At 40.2% G+C, this 20,830-nt stretch overlaps 1 protein-coding gene across 3 annotated transcripts in view; it reads left to right on the top strand.

Annotated features, from left to right (window-relative positions):
• LOC131470215 (glypican-5-like) overlaps positions 1-20,830 on the top strand; it is an 89,563-nt gene that overhangs the window by 54,012 nt on the left and 14,721 nt on the right. For all 3 annotated transcript variants that reach the window (XM_058645908.1, XM_058645899.1, XM_058645889.1), the window contains 2 exons: positions 6,213-6,333; positions 18,558-18,693. In XM_058645908.1, the coding sequence (XP_058501891.1) occupies positions 6,213-6,333; positions 18,558-18,693 (257 nt within the window). The remainder of the gene's footprint in view (positions 1-6,212; positions 6,334-18,557; positions 18,694-20,830) is intronic.

Raw genomic sequence — 20,830 nt, 5'->3', positions numbered from 1 at the left:
AAAGAGGAAAAAAAAACTGCTGTTGGGGATAGAATGGAGAATAAAACTGAAGCCAAGACTTCATGCCCCAGGTAGTCCTGACTGCTCAGACTTCCAAGTTACTGCGGCTACTGTGTCATTCAGTGGTTCATGTGGTTACCAGCTGGGTTACAGAGCGAAGCAAAACAACAGAGAAAGATAGAGAAAGCAGTATTTAATGAAGTTTATGGTAAGAGGAAGAATAAATATGATATGAACAAAAGACTCTTCGGATTGAACAGATCATTTAAGAACAGGATGAATGAGAGAAATGGAGCACATTGAAAAAAGAAAAAAGAAGAACCCTGCACTGCTTGAGCTTGCCTGCCCTGTACATGACCTCTCCTGATTTGCTTGCTATTTCTCCTTGCACTTTTTATGATGCGAGTTTCTCCGCTCTAATAAAGTTCCCTTTGAACCAATGCAGGCTGTGCAGTATTGCCAAGGGTTTGCACATCTTCTATAAGGACAGCCAGAGATTTTTGCCAGTGCTTCAGTTTGTTCATAGCTTGAGGTTTTAAATATTTATTTTCACTGTGTTTATTGGGAACAAGCCTTGTGTTTCAGGGGTTTGTGGTGGGTGTCAGTGTGCTGTGCTGTGCTGTATGTGTGTGTGTGTAAGCTCACATTGCATCGCAGGGCACGGCCCTAAATGCAGCATGTGTATGTGTTTGCACATGTCCACGTTGAACGCCCAACGGACAGCATGTGTACATACAGTACGCCATGTTGATTAAATGTTTGCTAAGTGGCTTTTGACCGTCTGCCTGTTCATGTGCTCGGTGTTAGTCCAGTGAATGACTGCTAAGCTCGCACTGTGTGTGAGAACAGTCTGGCCTTTCAGAACAAAACCTCTAGCTCAGAGTATTTCGACATGTCCAAGCCCTTCTCGTAAAGTTAGCTGGCTACAAACATCTACTCGACCCCTCCCATGCTCTTCTTACTGGACTCACTTTGCGTTGTGTTGCATTTTGCAGAGGATCTAACTCTAAACCCATAACACTGCAGTGTTATGGGTTTAGAGTTAATGAGAGCAGTATATACAGTGTATGCTTTCAACATAAGTAGACATAAGTAGACTCTATCTCACTTAATATATGCAGCAGAAAATAGTATCAGTCCTAGCTATAAAGAAAACCACTTCTGAAAATGAAATATATGAAAAAAAAGAAAAGAAAAAGGAAAGTGGGAATATCTTAATGTGTGTTGAATTTATTGCAGTATAATAACCATCTTTATATAATCCATTTAAACAAAGTACAAAGTGCGTCACAGTGCAAACCAAAGTCCTAAACAGATTATAAAAACAGATTCCAATCAAAGAAACGATTCATTCAACAAAACAATTTGAAAATAAAACAGAGAAAATAGAAGGCAGCGAGATAAAATCAGAGAGGGCTTTCTGATAAAAAAAAAAGTGCTTTTAAATAAGACTGAAATGAAGACACTGACTAAGATGGCCTTATTTCCCCGAGCAGGTCATTCCAGAGTTTATTAATATTAACATATTATTGATGCAGCCTTTTTTGAATATTGCTTCAAGACTTCTCTTCACCAAGCACATGTTTTGGTACTAAAACATGTATTTGAGAAAAAAAAAAAGTACAGTTCAAGAAAAAGGCAGTGTGAAGTTAGGTAATTGTAAAATGTGTGCATATTGTATAATATTTTTTGAAATTATTTTGTATCAGCCTCCATTCTCTGAAAATATGCACAAAAGACTTAATTTCTTTCTCCATGGCTTCAGCCACAACTTCATATGTTTCACAGTTTTTCCAGTGCATGATGGTGTTATTGTTTTAATGGACTGTGTGTAATGAACAGCAATAATTGTCTCCTTGCACAGACAATGGAAAGTGAGGTACAAAAATCCCAGAATTTTAACATTTAACATTCTCATGAAACAGAAACTACAGCTGGCCCGATGCTTGATTAAGCCTTCACTGTAAACCTGCACATGCTCAGACTTGTAAACCCATGACGGATGGAAGGTGGGGAAAGCTTTATTTATCACGATGAACCAACAATTTGCTGTTTGCTGTTTGCTGACAGCTGTATCACCTGACACACTCTGACGTGACATAAACCGTTCAGTTCTTCTCAGTCACTGACACTTGTGCTCGTGCCACCTAACATTTGTTTCAGAGATGACCAGAAAATTCATCATGGCTTATAATTCAGTTGTAGTTGGTCACAATCCAAGCACTTTTGTTGTTGTTGTTGTTTGAATCCCTGTGTTGTGTTAGACTTTGTCTGGAGTTGCTCTTGACCTTTGGTGGAAGACAGTTTTCATTTTGAGTGTCTCCTCAACTCCATTGCCTCTTTACAAGAGATTATAATTAACTTGCCAGGCAGGTTCCTTGTGTCATGTAAGAGGATCATTTGAGGATTTGTACCTGTAAAGGTGTGTACACAGGGTTGATTTTAATAGTTTTAGTGGTGATACTCAGCCTTGTAGTATGTTTCTATATTATTTAATGATATAATCCTGTTGGTACACACACCATTGATCCGATAAACGTGAGAATTCCACAAAATGCCCCGCCTTTGAGCTACTACAAGATGATTTATTGATTCCAATTAGTGAAACAAGCTTTTCAGACACAAAATGTCAACTTCAAAGTGCACGCAGTCTTGGCGTGCCGGCCCACACTCCTGAAACAGCAACATCAACGATACCAACAACACTGCCTTCAGTTATCTCAGAGATGATTCACAACCATCTGATAATCTTCTTAACCACTGGGATCTGGGATGTGTTTATTTTATAGTTTCTGTCTTGTAAGACTCTGATTATACTGCTTGTTTCTGTTTAGAATAAGCTGTGCGGAGAAGGTGTAGGAGGATGGAAAAGAATCTTAGTTTTTTTTTTGTCCGGGAAATGTGACCACCCATACGAGACCACTAAAATATGGTGACTTTTACCCGTAGATAAGGAAGGACACACAAAACACTGGTGGATTATAAAAATGGTTAAGACTCCATTCAAAATACACATTATTTCTGTTTTGTACATGTTCACCTTGAAAGACGCATATTTCATTTCTCCCTTACAGTCCATGAGCTTCCCCGCAGCACTTCAAAAGATCACAGCAGTTTGGTCTGGGGTCAGGGAATGAAGGTCACTGGTATTTTGTGCTCCAGGCTGAGCATAAGACAGACCGGACAAAGCTGCTTTTACAAGAGTGCAACAATTGGGCATTCACAGGGGAATGTGTCAGTTGAGTAGAAAACAGTCAGAGAGCTATGACTCAGAAGCCGTATGTGTGTAGGTTATGGCCGTTTCAAATGTTTGCTAAAGTTGAATGTTTGACATCATCACATGCATGTTTTTTTGACGAAAACAGTTAGTCATTTATTAGGCACGCACTCTTTTCCACAGTCAAGTCACTGTTGTACTTAAAGTCACAGGGATGCTGGGCTATTAGTATGAACTATTCAGGACCCGTCTATTGCCATTTACAGACTTATCATAGTGTCCGAGGTCTGCTCCTTTTGAGAAATTTGCAGCTGCAATTGTATATCTATCACAGAATCATCTCTGGGACGTCCTACGGTGTCAGTTGTCACGCGCCCCCCCCCCCCCCCCCAACGCAATATCAAACATTCCCCCCGCAATGAAACCTTCCAGGCCTATCAAGCTGCCAGACGCACCCTGACACGTCCCTTTCATTAACATCCCATCTGATGAGCTCATTTCCACGCCAACACTGTCATCCGGAGCCAAGCCTGGAGACAGACATGCATACTCTTCCTAAAACACAGGCTCCCACTTTCAACCACTGCTTGGAGAGCTGTTTGATGCTTCAATTAATCTTTTATGTCAGGGGGGAGGTTTATAATCCAAAAGCTATCGATTGTTTCCATCCTGACAAAAGAAGATTCAGAGCTGCTGGCAATTAAGAGTTCAATCGCTGTCAAAGCAGACAGTGGTTTGTGTGTGTGTCTTGGGGCCAGAAGGGGGATGAGAGCCACATTGCAAATACAGCAAAGGAATACCAGAAAGGATCGGTGTAATAGAATAAATGAGTAATGTGGAGCAATTGGTTACATTAGAAACTTGTACTTTATTTCAATTGGCCCAATCTGTTATTTGGATAAGCCGATATGGCACATAGTATCAATATTGGTCTGATACTGGCCACAATCATTGGACTGGATATCAGCAAAAGAGAAAAGGAAAATCTGATACAATCTATAAACCATAAATACAACATAAACACTTCACTAAGCACAAGCAACATCACTATTATCATGTGACCGGGGCATGAATGGAGAATGTAAATGGTTGGTTAGAACATGGTGGTAAATGTTTAAAAAAAAACAAAAAACCAAGGGATTCAAGGTTGCGATATCAGTATCGGACACAAAGCCGTGATATTGTGCCATCCCTAATCTGTAAAGCTCTGTTGCAGGAAGCTGAAGGACCTCAGAGCTTATCAGAACATAGCTTGTGTCAGATATCCCCAAGTTCAGCACTTATGGTTTCCTCTTCTCGCATCCCTTTGGAACACATGTGCATTGCTGTTTGTATGAACAACCTCTCACACATTTGTGCAAATATCAGTTCAACACATCTATAAACACACTTACTTACACCCAAACCTACTCACATTCATAATCACTTCATTAGCCTTGCACTGCCTGTAGAAGCGTCAATTGATTTAATGCTTAAAGATGTCTCTCCTTGGTGATGCTGTTAATTGCCCAGTATCTGACCTTGAGATTAAGATCGCGGACACAAGAGGCAGACGTAAGTCGTGTTTGTAGGTTGTTGTTTAATCTCAGGAACAGCATGAGGAGCCTGGGAAGAGACTAAATTAGGAGGTGGATGATTAATTTAACCTCTTAAATCGTTGCCCAAATGTTTTGAATGTGGACCCACTCTTTAAAGATAACAAACTATCGCAACCCAATTTCCATTTTAAATTGAGACAAATGTAATTTTGTGCATTTCTATTCGTATTGCCATTTCTGTAACAACCAGTATATATTTTGAATAGGCAAACTAGTCATTTTTTGTCATGTAGTTTTTGAAACTCTTGTGCCTGTGTATGTGGAAACGTGGGATGAAGGACGTGGGTTGGGTTTGAACTGATCTTCTGCGCCTGTCTGGTTATGGTTTGTTGAAAAAGGCTGGGGTGCTGATGGACACCCATTATCTTTCACGGCTGTCTGGATGAGTCTGATAATTGGGGCCCTTGACTGAACTGTCAAGTTTCCAAACTATGCAAAGACCATGTAGCTCTGGATGCTTCCCCCCTACAGCACAATAGAGAAGGAGCTGCACTTCCCAGCCAACACTAAAGGTTATTAGCTTTTTCTTGGCACAGAGGATTTCCACATTGGGCCTGATACCTGTAGTAGCCCACCTGGTAAATGATCTCCATGAGGTCAAGTGTCCCTCACACCGATTGAATGTGTTGGATAGTATGTGTGGCAGAGCTGAAATCCATAAACATAGTCTAGTCTAAGCTTTTGATTGAACCAGGTGTTACGTGACCACATAATTTAGGCTATTGATTACATTTCTGTGCCTCTGTGTTGTTTGTAATCAAACTCACTTACAACTTCTGCTCAAATATAAGCCACTAATATCGTCACTGATTATAATTTCCAAAGGAGTACTTCACCGATTTGCATTTAGCTTTGTATTACTAGAATAGGCTTAGTATACACTTGGTCCTGTTAGCGTAACTGTTAGCAAAGATGGCGGACACTGTTTACATTCAAAAGTGGAGCATTGTTGCACCTCTGTGCACATTCTACGCTAAATTCCATCATTTGTTGCTGAACACTCTCTGTAAATTCTACAGTCACCGACTGTAGTGAGGTGGATCAGTGGTAGAGCAGGTTGTGTTCCTACTGGAAGGACAGGGATAGATCCCCCAGCTCTGCTAGGCTACATATCAATGTGTCCCTGTGTAAGACACTTAACCCCAAAGTGCTGCTCCCAGATGTGTTGTATACATTGGATGATGTTGTGAATGGATGGATGGGTTTGAATGGTCATCAAGACTAGAAATGAGCTTTATAAATAAAGCCCGTTTGCTAGAATTGTTAAACTCCCTGCCATCAGCACAAAAACAGCACTGACAAAATCAACAGTTCTAATCTCTGCCAGGTCCAAAGAGCATGCCAGAGATTAAAGGATCCAGCGTGTGTGTCTGATTTCCCTTTTATTTTTTTCACAGTTATACCAGCCGAGTTGTCGGAAACGGTCTGCATGCCCAGAGGCAAAACCCAGAGGTCAAAGTTCGAGGTGCGGACCCTACAATGGCTGAAGTTAAGGAGGGGTTGGATCGCTTCAATCAGGTAAGATGATCAAAAAGATAAATATTCAGAGAACCAGAGAACAGCAAGTCTGTGGAAAAAGGCTGAGCCCTTTAAAGGATTAAAGCTTCATTAACAAATAAAAGATCTGAAGGACACAAATAGCCAGTGCCGAAACTTTAAATGGAATGTGTGCTCTCTTTATTGTCTTGGTCAACACAATAGCAGCTGTGTTTTTGAATTTGTATTTCCTCTCATGTGCAACTGTGCTCAAGTGAGTGTGTTAAGATGCCTGTCTGCTGAGAGCGGCCTGCCCCTCAGGCACACTGTGTTAGAGCCAGGTCACATTTGACCATGTTTTGTGTCCGTGGAAAGCCGCTCTGCACATACATGTACATTTGTCGGTACCAGTGGCCTTCTCATATAACCTCAAGCAAGTTTCCACGGGCACTGTCTTCTTTATTTTCTCTTTTGACCATAAGAAGAGTGCACAGGAGGTAAGCTTGTGGTCATGTACGGGGACCACAACGGAAATGGGCGGATGAAAAAATGCATCACACCCTAGTGGACCTCTGCAGACTCGTGGAGGTGGAAAGTATGACCCGGCCCTCAGATGTGTCTAGATTCAAAAGACCATATGATTCCTGCTGAAACAGGTCAAACTCAAAGTCTGGAGCTTTTGTCCAATAATCTCAACAAATGTCCCTGTTAGTTAGAGGAACTGCTGAAAAGTCCTTGCAGTGCTCTCCAGCTCCAAAGACTTGTTTTGAATGTAGAGGCAGATACATTTAAAGTACAGAAGGTGAAAGGACGATGGTGACAAAAAAAAGTGAATTACTTTGAAAAGAAAAAAAAAAGAGGGATGAGAGTTGGGTGCAAAAGGTCAGGAATGAGTGACAGATAGGCTGAGATGACACAAGCAGCTTCAAAGTGAAGCTGTTTGTCATGTAGATGGGGTTTAGGGCTGAAAAGGACCCGGAATAAAAGGGCCATTTCACACAGTCCCTACAGGCCATTTAATGAGACAAACGGAGCAGGATTTGCTCCTCTCTGCCTGCCTACCCTTTTGTTGCCTCGAACATTATGCCCACAGATAGTCCACCAGGCATTTCTCACTTTCTGCCTCTGAATTTCTCTTTCTTTCCTCAGTTCTTGTCCTTTTGGTAACTGTTTGATTTCTGTCTCTTCAGCCCTTGTTTGCCTTTGTCTTTCTTTATTCCACCCTAATCTAATCTATATCATGACAAATTATCCCACAAACTTAATCATACCTTCATCGCTCTCTCTCCATACATTTTTTTTTTTTTATCTCACATTAACCTTGCATATCTCTTGTCCACCTTTCTGTTGCTACCAGCTCAAGATCACATCTGTCAGCCCACGATATCCAGTTGTGCATGGTGGCTGTCAAATACCTTGTTGCCATAGTAACAATATGCAGAGTTGGACTGGGCCTGTTGACATTTACTGGGTTGAAAAGCCTACCTTCAATGTAGACCAGGTGGCAGATGGTGGCTGAGCCTTGTGGCTTTGCCAGATAACAGCAAAGCATTATAGTGTTAAAGAGCCTCATGTGGCTGGCTGTTTGAGGTATAGCTAGAATAGTTAAACATCAGCGAGTGTAGAAAACACATTTTATCACGCTTGTCCACACCTGGATAAACACAGCTTTGAATAGATGCCGTATTATCCATCAGACAGCGTTAAAGGTTTGCGTATAGTTTCAAACTTTTGACAAACACCTGTGACAGCTCCCAACCCTGAGCATAGGCCAAACCTATTCATATAGATCCCTGTGGTTTTGTTAAGAAATAGATCTTCTGCCAACAATCACAATAGACTAATATTTCATGCTCACAAGGCCTTGGACAGCCTCAAAGGCATATTCCTTCATTTTCTATTGACACACCCAAAAGTCTTTCCACCTCACTCCCGAGAGCCTGACACTTCAGCTGTGCAAGAATTATTAGAGGAAATTTGGAAGTGATATAATTTACACTTCAACAAATTTACGGAACATATCCCTTGTCCATTACAGTAGGTGTCTTATAAAATGTACCTTGAGCTACCCTATTTAGTGCTTAGTTTGAACTTAAAAGACATATGCTTAAAACCATCACTTGCTGTCTCCTTTGTTGTTATTAATGAATAGTTTTATTGTTGTTAGATATATGGTTGTTCTTTAAACATGACTAAATAAAATCTCATGTAGTTTTTTTATATAGTTTTTGGAGACAAGGACTTTTCTAAATGGGAAATGAAGAGAAAGACAAACTATAATTTCCATTTAAATAACAACCTTTATTAGACACCCCTGCTGCCCTTTAGGCTGTTAAATTAATTTCAATCCAATCATTGGATTGGTTTACGGATATGAATCATCGTCAATTAATTTTTGATCTGTTTGACCAGACTACATGGACAAGGACAAACCTCAGAGCTCTTTTCAGAGACAAAAACAGGACGCAACTTTGTTCATTTTTGACTACTGGTCAAGTTACTGGTCAACTTCTTTTGGTTCTCTGTGTCTGTGTGTTCCTTTCCTTTCATCTATGTGTAAACAACTTTCAAAGTGGGAGCAAATATTTCTTTTTCTGTTAGATTAAGAAAAAAAAAGAAGAAGAAAAGAAATCAAAGTTTGAAAAACAAATTGTTTTCTTTCATCATCAGTGTTGAGGCTTATTATTTTCACAAAAATAAAAATTTGTCTGAAAACAAAACACACAGTTGGGGGTGGTTTTAGATGGGTTTCTTTCTTTCTAAAAAAAGTACATATAACGCGGGCATTGAAATAAATACATTCTTAAAGTTTTTTTGAATAGTGTGTTGGAGAAGTGTATATTTTTTACCTACTGGTGAGTTGTTAGTGCCACAACAGCTGCGACCTAAGTCAGAGACATACGCCAGTAATGAACAGCATACGTGACATTAAAAAAAAATGATTGTCTTAGTCCAAGTAAAGTCTGACTTTTAACATGCATGTAAACATAACCGAGTGTTCATACCAGAAAGGGCCCTAAAGTGGTAACAAAAAGAGCACTCAGAGACACACACGCACACACAGGGACAGGCAGGTTTGTAAGGTGCAAGAAGAATACACAAACCCACATCTACAAAAATATACAGTTACGTCACGTTTGTAAAAGCTGGAAATAATACACAGGACAAACCTAATCGCTTGACCTCCAATAAAATGGTCCATTAAATGAACAGGCCTGTGTATGTCCTCTGACTATCTGCCTGTTAATATTGCGGATGTGGACAATAAATGTTTCAAAGTGGATTTTTGATTTCCAGCCATGGGTCCAGCTGTTTTTGGGTGGGGAACCTGTCACATTAGACTGCCTGTTTTCATAACAGGCAGTCTAACATATTTCATATGTGAGACTTGGATAATTTGTCAGTTTGTCACTTTCCACTTAAGTAAGTAAAGTCAGTGGCAGCATGTATAGATGGTCAAACTCCTGTTTTATTTAAAGCTTTTTTCCACCCCACAAACAAACTTTGACAGCATTATTACAAATGGTGAAAGCTGCATTGGATGGCGAGATCTGAACAGTCCAGCATAAAAAAGAGTCCACCATTTAAAAAAAAAAAAAATAAAAATAATCCATTACATAGAGGCCAGTTGTATGTGTGATTGATGAGTTTTACCACTGTGCCGCTGTCTGGTTTGGCCCGTGGCCCAGCAAGGTTCCACATCTGAGAAATCTTTCTCATGTTTACACACACTCAGCACATCCCCACTGTGGATCCTGTGGATCTTTGAATTTATTAGCCACTGTAGGGACTCGGAGTTACAGTTTGCGCTTGTTTGTCAAGGACAGTTTATATGTTGTATTTAGAGTGACTGTGGAAATAAACACAAATTCATATTTGTGAAGATAAATTCTGAAAAACATACACACAGTTGACTTCAATTTCCCCTCACAGTACACAGTATATTTCTTTCATGTTTTAGCAAATCAGCGAGAAAAGATTTAAGCACTAAAGTGTTGGAATCCAGGGATGAAGAAAGAGCTTGGGCTGAGTTGGAAGCCCGTCACAGGGAGGGGACAGATTCTTTCCACTTGAAGATGATGATGGAGCTGGCCTTCACAGGAGCTCTGCTGCTCTTTGCCGCTGCTGCTGTGGCAACGATACAGCAACAAGTCTCATTGCACAGGGCTCTCTGTTAGTTTGGCAATTAAACTTTGTGAACCCAGACTCTAGTCTCAGCATAACATTTTTTACCATCACAATTAGATGAAAAGCGCATAAAATTGTGAGACTATTTTTCCACATTGGATCATACTGCATATGCTTTCCTCAGAGGTATCAGCTTTTCAAAGACATCGATTCTTGTTAAGAAAGTGACCTATATTTCTGGAACACGGTAACAAAAATCTCCCTTTAGGAGTGTAGTCGTGAAACCTTAACACTCACAGGGATTACTAGCTGTTATACTGCTAATGGAAACCGAGTACAACAAACAGCTTATTAAGAGGAAACGATCAATCACTCACGCAACAAACACAAAATAAATTGTCATCTCAGTGTGAGCAAGAAATTGCGCTGACCACCCTTGTCTTGGAAAAAAAACATCTGAAACCACAGCAGTTGTTTGCTAAATGGTAACATTTCTCTGACTCAGAATAGTAACAGAGACGGATCATTACTGGCAGTGGTGACAAAACAAAGCCGGCCATGGCAACAGGCATGTTCGTCATGTGAATATAACAAGCGTCATCGTTCATACAGAAAATGTATGTACTGTAGCTGTGCTGTGTTGACGTGCATGTTGGGTGGAGATCCTGTAATGTAAACCATGACGACATGTGTCGGCCAAGATAGGTTGTGAACACATTTTTGTTCTAGTTGGCGTGACTCCTAAAGTTCTAACCAACACTGATTGATGCCGTCTGTGGTCTCACGATGGCCATAATGATGACCATTATAACAGCTGATGTGCTAAACACCGTTAAACGTCCAGCGTGTAACATTTAGGAGGCAGAAATTGAATTCATTTTTGTCCATGCATAACCATATTTCCATGAAATTAATTTACATTATCAAGAGACAGTTGTGGAGCTCCATGATTACTAAAGTGTTAAGTACAGGAATTGAACGAGACTAATTAAAAGCTCTGAAGAAATTCAAGATGAATGTATAATCACTTTTTAATGAATGGTATGGTTTTCCTATAGCTGTAGATGAAGCCATTTACTGTAGGCAAGGGCCTTGGTTTACATAGGTCGCTGCCACGATTTGAAGTGGAAGCTTATGTGCAAACTCTCTAAACTGCGAAGGCTACTGTAGTTCCCTGATGTGCTTAGGCATGAGAGTAGTGAGAGCAAAGTCCTCCGTTTGGTGACAATCTGCAGTCTCACCATGAGATGTCACCAATTCTTATGCACACTGGACCTTTTAAGATGCTGCTCCTCTGAAACCCCGTTTCTCTGACAGGCTCCTGTTTCCCAGAAACCACCAGTGTGCGTTGACTCTACCAGATCAACAAGGTCCCTTGTTGGAACATGCTCTCTGCAAACTGCTGATGTCACTCAAATTGTCAAACCTTTTTGAACAACATCTCCATCATCTGGCTGACAGAAACCAAAGTTCATACACACACACACACATATGCAGGAGCGTGACAGGAGGGTGTGACAGCCCAACGCCACGGTGTTTTCCTCTGATTGACTCATATGAGGGTTACATGAGGTCATGGACATGGCCATATGTCACTTAGGAGTAAGCAGCAGAATTGACGTGCGCTAACTTGCAGCGCAGGGTTGTTCGTTGTTGTTTCAGGAAAAAAAAAAGTTGTTAAAATAACACAGCAGTTTTGGGAAGTGAACATGTGCCTGACTTTGTGAGAACACTAGTGAGTTGTTGTTGCAGGAGATGCCACCATGTGGACCTTTTAGACACTTTTTTTGTATTGCTTTATTTCAATATTTGTGCAGAATGTTTTTTTCTTTATTATAAAAATTGCAAAGCAACTTAAATGTAATTTTACTTCAAATGTGCCCGCCATCAGCGCTGATGCTCCTCCATAATTTACATTTTTATCATTGTAATAACATACCTTGGCATATTTATGCGTGAGCCAGTGTGTCCACGAATATGTTAACAGATTTTCTTTTCCTTGAGCTAATATTTTGTCTAAAAAAACAACTGCATGGCATCAGTCGTTCTCCAGTTTCCTACAATGCGAGTTGGTTTACATAAAAAAAAAAAAAGTTCAACAAGACAAAAATATCTGGCTGTCAGCTCTGGGTAAGGTTTTAGTGGTGGATTTTATTGGCCCTGTCGTAAACCACAAAAAAGAACAACATCAAAAAAGTATGTGTCTCACATTGTCATTCCTTTAACTCTAAAATTGTGTTGGACTGGATGTTGGATGTTTCATTTTCCATGTTGTGAATGGCAATACAGACTTGTACTTAAGTCCAGGAGTTGCTTAATGTGCCAATAAGATGTTTTGTATTTATTAAGAACTGTCCCTGAACTACTTGGCCATAAGAGGCACAATTCATCTCTTCCAGAATCAGTAGCTATAGATTTGCTAATCAGTGCAGTTATCTACAATGATGGTTGTATTATTATTATTATTATTATTATTCTCCTTTCTTTTGCAGCCATTTCCTTGGCTCAGACACACTCACACACATGCCTTTATTCTGTCTTCCAGCTGATGTTAGAGCATTATGAGCTTGTGAGAGAATGTGGATCTTTTTAATTTAAAAGACGGGAGGACTTGTGCAGACTTTTACGGTCGCTTTTTAAGTCTCTCCTCCTTCTCCTTTTTCACTGTCCACATAGCAGTTTCACCAACACTGGCTTCAACGAGGTGATACTGTTTCAAAACGTCAGGGAAGAAAAAGAGCACATGTCTCAATTTGGGCCCGCAAAGAATGTGACTTATGATTGTAGTGCATTCATTGGACAACAGGCCTCTGCACGTTTCACATGCGCGGCCACACACTTGCACAAATACTGCGACAGCTGTGGTATTCATATTCCATCCCAGATGACCACAATTCACATTTTTACATTTCGAAATTGGGTTTCCTGTTTCCACAAAAAACTTCTTCAGAGGATGATCGGTTACTCTTGGCAGTACAGACTTTAGTGTGACTAGAATTTAGTCTAATGCGTGCAGGGATTCAGCTCTTGATGCTCTTAGTAGGTAGGGGGGAAGCTGGCAGGGTGAGAGGAGAAGTAGAAAATATTCCATGATATGGGATTTTATTTAAAGCCTTTTGGGAATAAATGATTTCATTTCGGTTTGCGTGGTAAATTCAAGTTAATCCTTGAAGGTTAGCGTCTCTTTTTTTTTTTTTTTTAACCCCTCCTGCCTCAGCTTGCTTGCACAACTTCAGGCTATAGCTCAGTGTTAGTGACTTTTATTGTATCCCTCACCTCTACATCTACTTATACTGTCTTTTCACAATCTGACATGCAAGTAAAAAACAATCAGAGGTTTACCATTGAACCTAGTTCGAGGAATAGGAACCTACTGTTTGCTTTTTACCTGCAACTTTTAAAGCCAACCCAGTACAGAACCTCTGTCGCCCTCTGAGGGATTACCAAAACCCTGCTGATGCCTTTACGTGATATATATATTTATATACTGAAGTCATTTCACACCACCCTCACCTCTCCAGTCCCCAGTTGCTAGATGCATTTTTCTGCTGAACATCCAGTTTTTGTTTTTTTGTTTGTTTTGTTTTGAAGTACAATTCACTTGAGTGCTTCTTGACGTTTTCTAGCCACCTTTCTTTACCGGCACTATGTTTCTGTTGTGTTTCCGTGTTGACTCTGTCAGTCAGGAGGCAAAACAAATCATATATATATATATATATTCAAAAGTTACACTTTTAACCACATTTCAACAGGCTTTAAGTTCAGTTTTTTTTTGTACTCAGAGCATGCTGTCACAGGCAACAGGCTGTTGAGAACAGCAGTTTAATCTCTATGCCTACAAGATAATAATATCAGGTATTGTTTGACACATCAGAAAGAGAGTCATTCTAATGCAAAGACGTCTGTCCCTGCAGGGTTAAAGTTTTACTTTCATAATTATGTATTAATATACGTTCTTATCTTTTTCTTTCTCTCCTTCATGTGTCTACACTCACACACGTACACAAATGCAATTAATAGCTTTACATTAGCGTGTATGAACAGAGGCCTGTAGAAAGAAGAGCCACTTTGAGAAAGTGATAGAGAACTTTCTTTTATTATTAGACTGCAGTGAAGGTAGAGAGACAGACTTCACAGCATATGATACATTCAAAGTTGTCTGACTTCTCATATTAGTGCATGGTTTATCGCTCTCCAAGGACAAATTAGAAATGTGCTTTTCTGGTGTGTTGTTGGAAAACCACAGTTTATTTCCCTCCATGGTACCTCTGAAATAACCACGTTTGAGCTCAGGCACTTTTGCATTCCTGACTCTGTCACAACAAACCAACAAATTGCATTGGACAGCAGCCAACCAACAATTACACGACGACTCGGCCGTTGTTTCCACAGCAACGGCAACTTAATTGATTCCCTCTCTAATTAGCATGCTTTAAAGACAGCTGGGCCAAGCGCCATTGTGTTAAACGTCCCCTGAACGGCACAGTTATTCACTTAATACCCAACTGGTTATTTGGACGGTGTTGGTACAAAGTTCTGCTGTTCAGCAGAGCCTTTTCTTGTGAACTCGGTGAACGTGCATTGAATTAACTGCTGTTGTTCTGCTTAATAAGTCTTAGTGTGTTTATCATTGTGACTGTCCAAACCCAGGGAGATGTTTTCGGTGTCTTACCATCTATCTTTTATTGTCACTTATCTCTTCTCTGCAGGCCTCTGCTGAAACCTTCTGATTCGCTAAATAGATAATAAAATGAAACTCTAGCTGACGAGCTGAGGAGAAATACCAGCACCATACTGTACTTGATGTAGTTAACAGTTTCTCTTACCAGTCACAATTTTGTTGACAAAAACCTGTCCTTATTTTAACACGGCATATTATATTGCAGCGTCAAACGGGCCTAACCTGTACAGGACACACAAAGAGGCCGTCAAACGGATTGAGCCTTTCCATAGCCATGAAGTACAAAGCTGTGAGCATGTAATACCGTTTGAATTTCGTCTAATCCCCTTGTACCTAGCTGTCCATCTGTGAAAACCTAGCTATTCGCCCTTTTGTCAGTGGCTTTCACTTTTGCCTTGGGCATTAGTGACATGTTTTAGCTGGTTCTACCGAAGGGCACACTTGAGTTTCATGAAGTTGAGTCTCATGTTCTGGTTGTGTACGACTCCTCTACACTTATATATATATATGTATATATATATACGCTTTAATCTTTCTCCCACTCAGACCTGAGTGAGATGGAGTACATTCGCACTGGGTATAAATGGGATACATGCCATATAATAATGAGTTACAATATCAAAATCAGAGATGATAGTGATGTGTTCTGCTTTCATGATGATTTTGACATCAACCCCCTGACAGAAACGGTCAAATTCACCACCTGATTAATATTCAAAATTTAATGTCTTTCATTTTCTACCAGAACTTACATTTCTCTGGTGTTAATTTCCCACTCGAGGGTTTTCATAGTGATGTCATTATCACAGCAGACATTTCAGAAAACGTCCCGCTGGCTCAGTATCTGCGGCGCTGACTGTAATCTTGAGTATAGAATAGAACTTTATTGTTCAGCCAGAGCAGGAGATTTTGATCGGTCTCGCTATAAAATATATACATCTATGATTTAAGAGCACTGTATAATAAACAAAATATAAATTAGAGCCTCTCAATGTTACCACCAGTGCATCCATGCCAACAGGGTCAACGGTGTCCAGCCTATACTCTTATAATTAAAGTGACTGTTATTGGTTTATTGCAGTTTTTGCGTCTAGGGCAGAATAACCTTTATAAATCTTTGTCTTTAATGAGATCTCTGTAAGCAGCCTCATTCTGTCTCAGTCTGTAGATGCCCAATATTGTCTAATTTGTCCCACTACAGTTTCATAATGAATAGTCCCAGCTAACATCGTGTGAAAGCTGGTGGTGCTTTCTGGCGAACCAGCCCGGCAAAAATAATGGCAGATCGCATGGAGCATCTGCGGGCTTCTGTCCTGTTGCTACAGACAGTGGCAGTGGTGGCTGAGTTCAGTGCCCCTGTCACCTGGTTTGCCGGTCTCTGACCCATCACGCTGTCCAAAGGTTCATACAATGGGCCTGTATCCCCACGTCCAGCTCCACTTTTTTCTTTTTTGCTGTCTCTATTTTCTTTCTTGAGTTTTTTGAGTTTATTAATTATTTGACGGGTGAACCCAGCCTTGGCCTTCTCCTCCGTCAGTTCAGCATAAAGCTTACTTTTTATTGTATTGATCTCTAGTTTAATTTGAAACTCCGTTGATACCCAAATGTAAAATGTCAGTCACGGCTTTTTCTTTTTTAAATGTAAGACACGGCCACTGGTGATGTCACAGTTCGCAGGGAAGAACCAGGTATTTCTTGGTTCCCTCGACAACCAACTTTCCCAGTTACGAACCTGTTATTTTTTCGGTGTGAAAGTGCCGGCCGGTTCAATTTGGGTTTGGGAACCGGAACCGGCGTGGAGCCCTGCCGGTGTGAAAGACCTAATAGAGACAAATAACCAATTTAAGTCAATTTCGAAGGTCCAATGAACCTTTGCTTTTTGAATTATTGGAGGAAATCAAAGTACAAGGAGAACAGCATCTTGAATGCTTATATGCATCAAATGATTAGGGTCTTACATTTAGCTTTGAAATTAATCAGACAATATTGTTTTCAGGTTTCCTTTGCTGCCATGTGTGTTGACTGTGAGAGAAAAGTATGTTGTCAGTGTTAAGATATGTAGTCATTCCTCAGCACCCTAAGCCCCCCACCCCCCCATCCTCCCACCCACCTCTCAGCATGTCTTCAGTGCTTGTTCACACTGAATGAAGGTCGGCTGTTGCAGATGGTGATATTTGCCTGCTTTCTCATAAATGTTTAATAGTGTGTGAGTTTGTGCACATGAAGCGGTCAACGCGAGCTCGTGTTGCGTCTCTCAGTAGTTCCACATGTTCTACAGATTCAGTATTCAGGCCGGCGTCTTCGCTTCACTTCAACACATCATTTGTTCTTGTGTCGGGAGAGCTCCTCTTCTGATGTGGCGCGATGGAACAAAGGCCACCTTGATGATGTTGGACAGCAGGAGTAGACAGAAGGTGGTCCAATTAGTTCACCCCATACTGAGATGGGTTTTAAAGAGGACAAGGTCTTGACACAGAACTCCAGTCATCGCATTTGCTATCTGCAATTGTTGACTGGCTTTCGATGAGTTGGAATTTAACTTTCAAAACTAATCTTACAATAAAACAAATTGTGACAACAGACGCACAATTTAAGATGTGAGGTATGAAAAGATAGACTATGGAATCCATTGATGTTTGATTGCGATTCAAATTTCATAGATCGTGGTTCTCGTGATGGGTGAAATGAGTGCATGTCACAGATATAAATCAGGATAAAGTCAGGACAGTTGCAGATGTTTGACGTTAAAATAATACAGTATGATAGCCCAGTGCGACATGATACATCCTCAGCATTTGAGCTTCCCGCTCCCTGAGTGAAATGGTGTGAATGTGGTCTATTATGTGAAGTATTTCAGTAGTTATCAGAGCGGAACACCAGGGAATTCGATGCAGTTTCAAAACAAAAATTGTAAAAAATGATAATGTGAAAAAACAAACCTCAGTGACAAAACTTCTTTTTGTTTGGGGGAAAATCTATCTCAACCTTGTAATCAATGTTGTGCTTAAAATGTGGTTGTAATTAAATACAGCACATCATCCTACCACCCACGGCCATAGTTGTTTTACACCACCCACACTGATCTTTTATATCCCCAGGATGCTGTGTGTCATCTGCTGAGTCCTGAAATATACTAGGCCTATTATTTCAGGGCAGCAGAAGTAACACTTAAAAAACGCGAGAGACACAAGCAGAGTGTTCCCCGCTGATGCACTGTGCCACTTACTGGCATTATATGGTGTTGCAGGATCCATAACTTCCCATGGAAATAGCCCGAAGTCAATGTTGATGGAATTTTTGCTAAAAAAAAATGTATCCGATTGACGACCACAGAGACAAAATTGAGCAGTTTTCATGACTAGTTTGTCAGCGTTCACTGTCATTAAGGTATGATGGCTCTGGATAGACAAAATATAAACCGGTGTGTAACAAGTCTGTGTTGCTCTTTGTGATTTAGGAGACCCAGGAGAAGTTTCCGAAACTGGGCCAGGTGGAGGTCTGGGACGAGTTGGGCAGCGGGAAATCGGAGGGCAGCTCCATAGGCTGTGACGATGAAGATGGATGTCAAGCCTCAGGAGATGGTCAAGATACCTGTAAGTGTCCTTCACTCGGCATCTAAAACCCTCACGCCACTTATCATTATGTCCACATCAATCTTTGTGATGGCTTACAGCATCAATGTGATACTTTCTAATTATGTTCTGCCTCTATTTAGATGATTTAGTGCAGTATACAACCAAGGACAAATCTGCCTCTGTGTTGTTTTGTGAGGACCACAAGTGTTCATTCACCTCCTCCATGGCTTTGGAAATTCATTCTAAAATTGATTCATTCATTTTCACACTCTGCATGCACTGCTCCCCCACTGTACCTCTTTTACGCTAATACAGGATACAGTTGCTACTCACACTGACTCGCTCACTAACGTGCGTGCGAACGCACACACACACACACAGGAGAGGATATGTCAGGGCTTGTTTTACTGTGATGTACTATATAATATTCATATTAATTAGTTATAATTATAATGCTGGTAAAACACGGTATTTTGATGTGAAGCGTTACCTTGTAGCATTGGAGGGAGTCGACGCAGAAAGCATGTATCCCTGCACACAACAGCAGAGGGTGTGAGGTTAGGTTATTTATTTATTTATTTACTTATTCATTTGAATTTATACTCCATCAGTGGACAGCCTTGAGACATCTAAGGAAGAAGGAAAATCATAACAAGTAGAAGGCCCAATGTGAAAATCCACAGTGCACTGCAGAAACGCCAGATGCTAATTCAGCAGACTCTTCATTCATAACATTTCGCTTGTTAACTTGCTTGTCTCACGGAGGCATTTTGCACAATGTTTGCCATATAGATAAAAAAAAATGTGCCTTATGATGAGCACACACAAGTAAATATACAACAGACACTGCAGTTTGCTGGCGTAAATGTTTTGGGTTCTCACTATGTTGCCTCACTGTTCACCTAATTAGTGTTTGTATGTAAAAAAAAAAAAAAAAAAAAAGAGAAGGATTAAAATGCCCCCAAAATGTTGTGTAAAAATTCAAAGGATTTGACTGTGTTACCGTGGTCACAACACTGAGTTTTTGTAAGTAATTTTGAAATGTGAATCAGATTGTTGTCTTCCTACCAAGGTGAACACTGACATCATATTTCACATTTAATTCTCAGCATGTCAACATATTAAATCATAGTGAGGCGGATAATTCTTCTTTTCTTTCTTTCTTAATTGGTGCAGGACATACAAAGGAAGTAGCAAGTTGGCACAGCAAATGAAAATACAACTATGAGAAATCATAATTTTTAGGGTTGTAGTAATGTACAAAATATCCAAGGACTCTAAGTTTTTTTTGAGTAGCAAGAAGGCGATTGTCACCATTATATAATACACCAATCAGTTACACACAACTATGCTCTCCTTGTCGTGATGTGGCTTCAGTATCCCAACAACTGGGGATAATCAATCTAAACCACAGCTTGATATTTACTGAACAAAACCCATTAGACTGCGTTTGGAGTGTAAATTGTTCTTTAGCTTTCAAAATTTCAAAAATTGTTTATCAACCAGTATCAAAAATCAAGCCATACTGAACTATGATTGGCTTATTTGTATCTAAAAAAATGGAATGTATGTCATGAGACCATTTTATGAGGTCACACAGAACAGGAAAACAGCAATTGTCATGGACAATTGTCATTCTAAGCAAGGACACTCCATTTTGGGACAACTTTAAAAATGTTCATGTGAATAACTGCAAGTGGCACTTCCATCTTAAGCCGTTTGAAGTTGCAGGTCTATATGTCGGATTGCATTTCATTTTCAAGAGTTTAAAACCTGGCATCTTGTGACACTCTACTGCTTGGCTTCTTGTGTTGATATTTCTTGATGTGGTCTGCTTCATTGATTACATGGATGAAGTCAGTGGGTTTTACATAATATTAAAGGGTACATTTAAAGTCCCATGGTTATCTATTTTTCTCTTATGATAAAATTCTGATTGATCCAAACATCACGTTTGGCAACTGTTAAATGAATTCCTCGGGTTGGTGAGATTACAATGCATTGCTGGGTTGTAGGAGGCATATTTTACTTCTGTCTGTTCATTATAGATCTGGCAGAGCTCTCAAGGTCCATGTAAACAAGGGGTATGACAACCCACTGTTCTACTAGGGGAACTTTATTACAAGTTAATGAACAGCACTAATCTGCAGAGGAC

Source organism: Solea solea, chromosome 1 (genome assembly GCF_958295425.1).
Source record: "Solea solea chromosome 1, fSolSol10.1, whole genome shotgun sequence".
Taxonomy (NCBI): domain Eukaryota; kingdom Metazoa; phylum Chordata; class Actinopteri; order Pleuronectiformes; family Soleidae; genus Solea; species Solea solea.
Note: the sequence above shows the minus strand (reverse complement) of the source record. Positions and strands in the feature narration are given on the sequence as shown.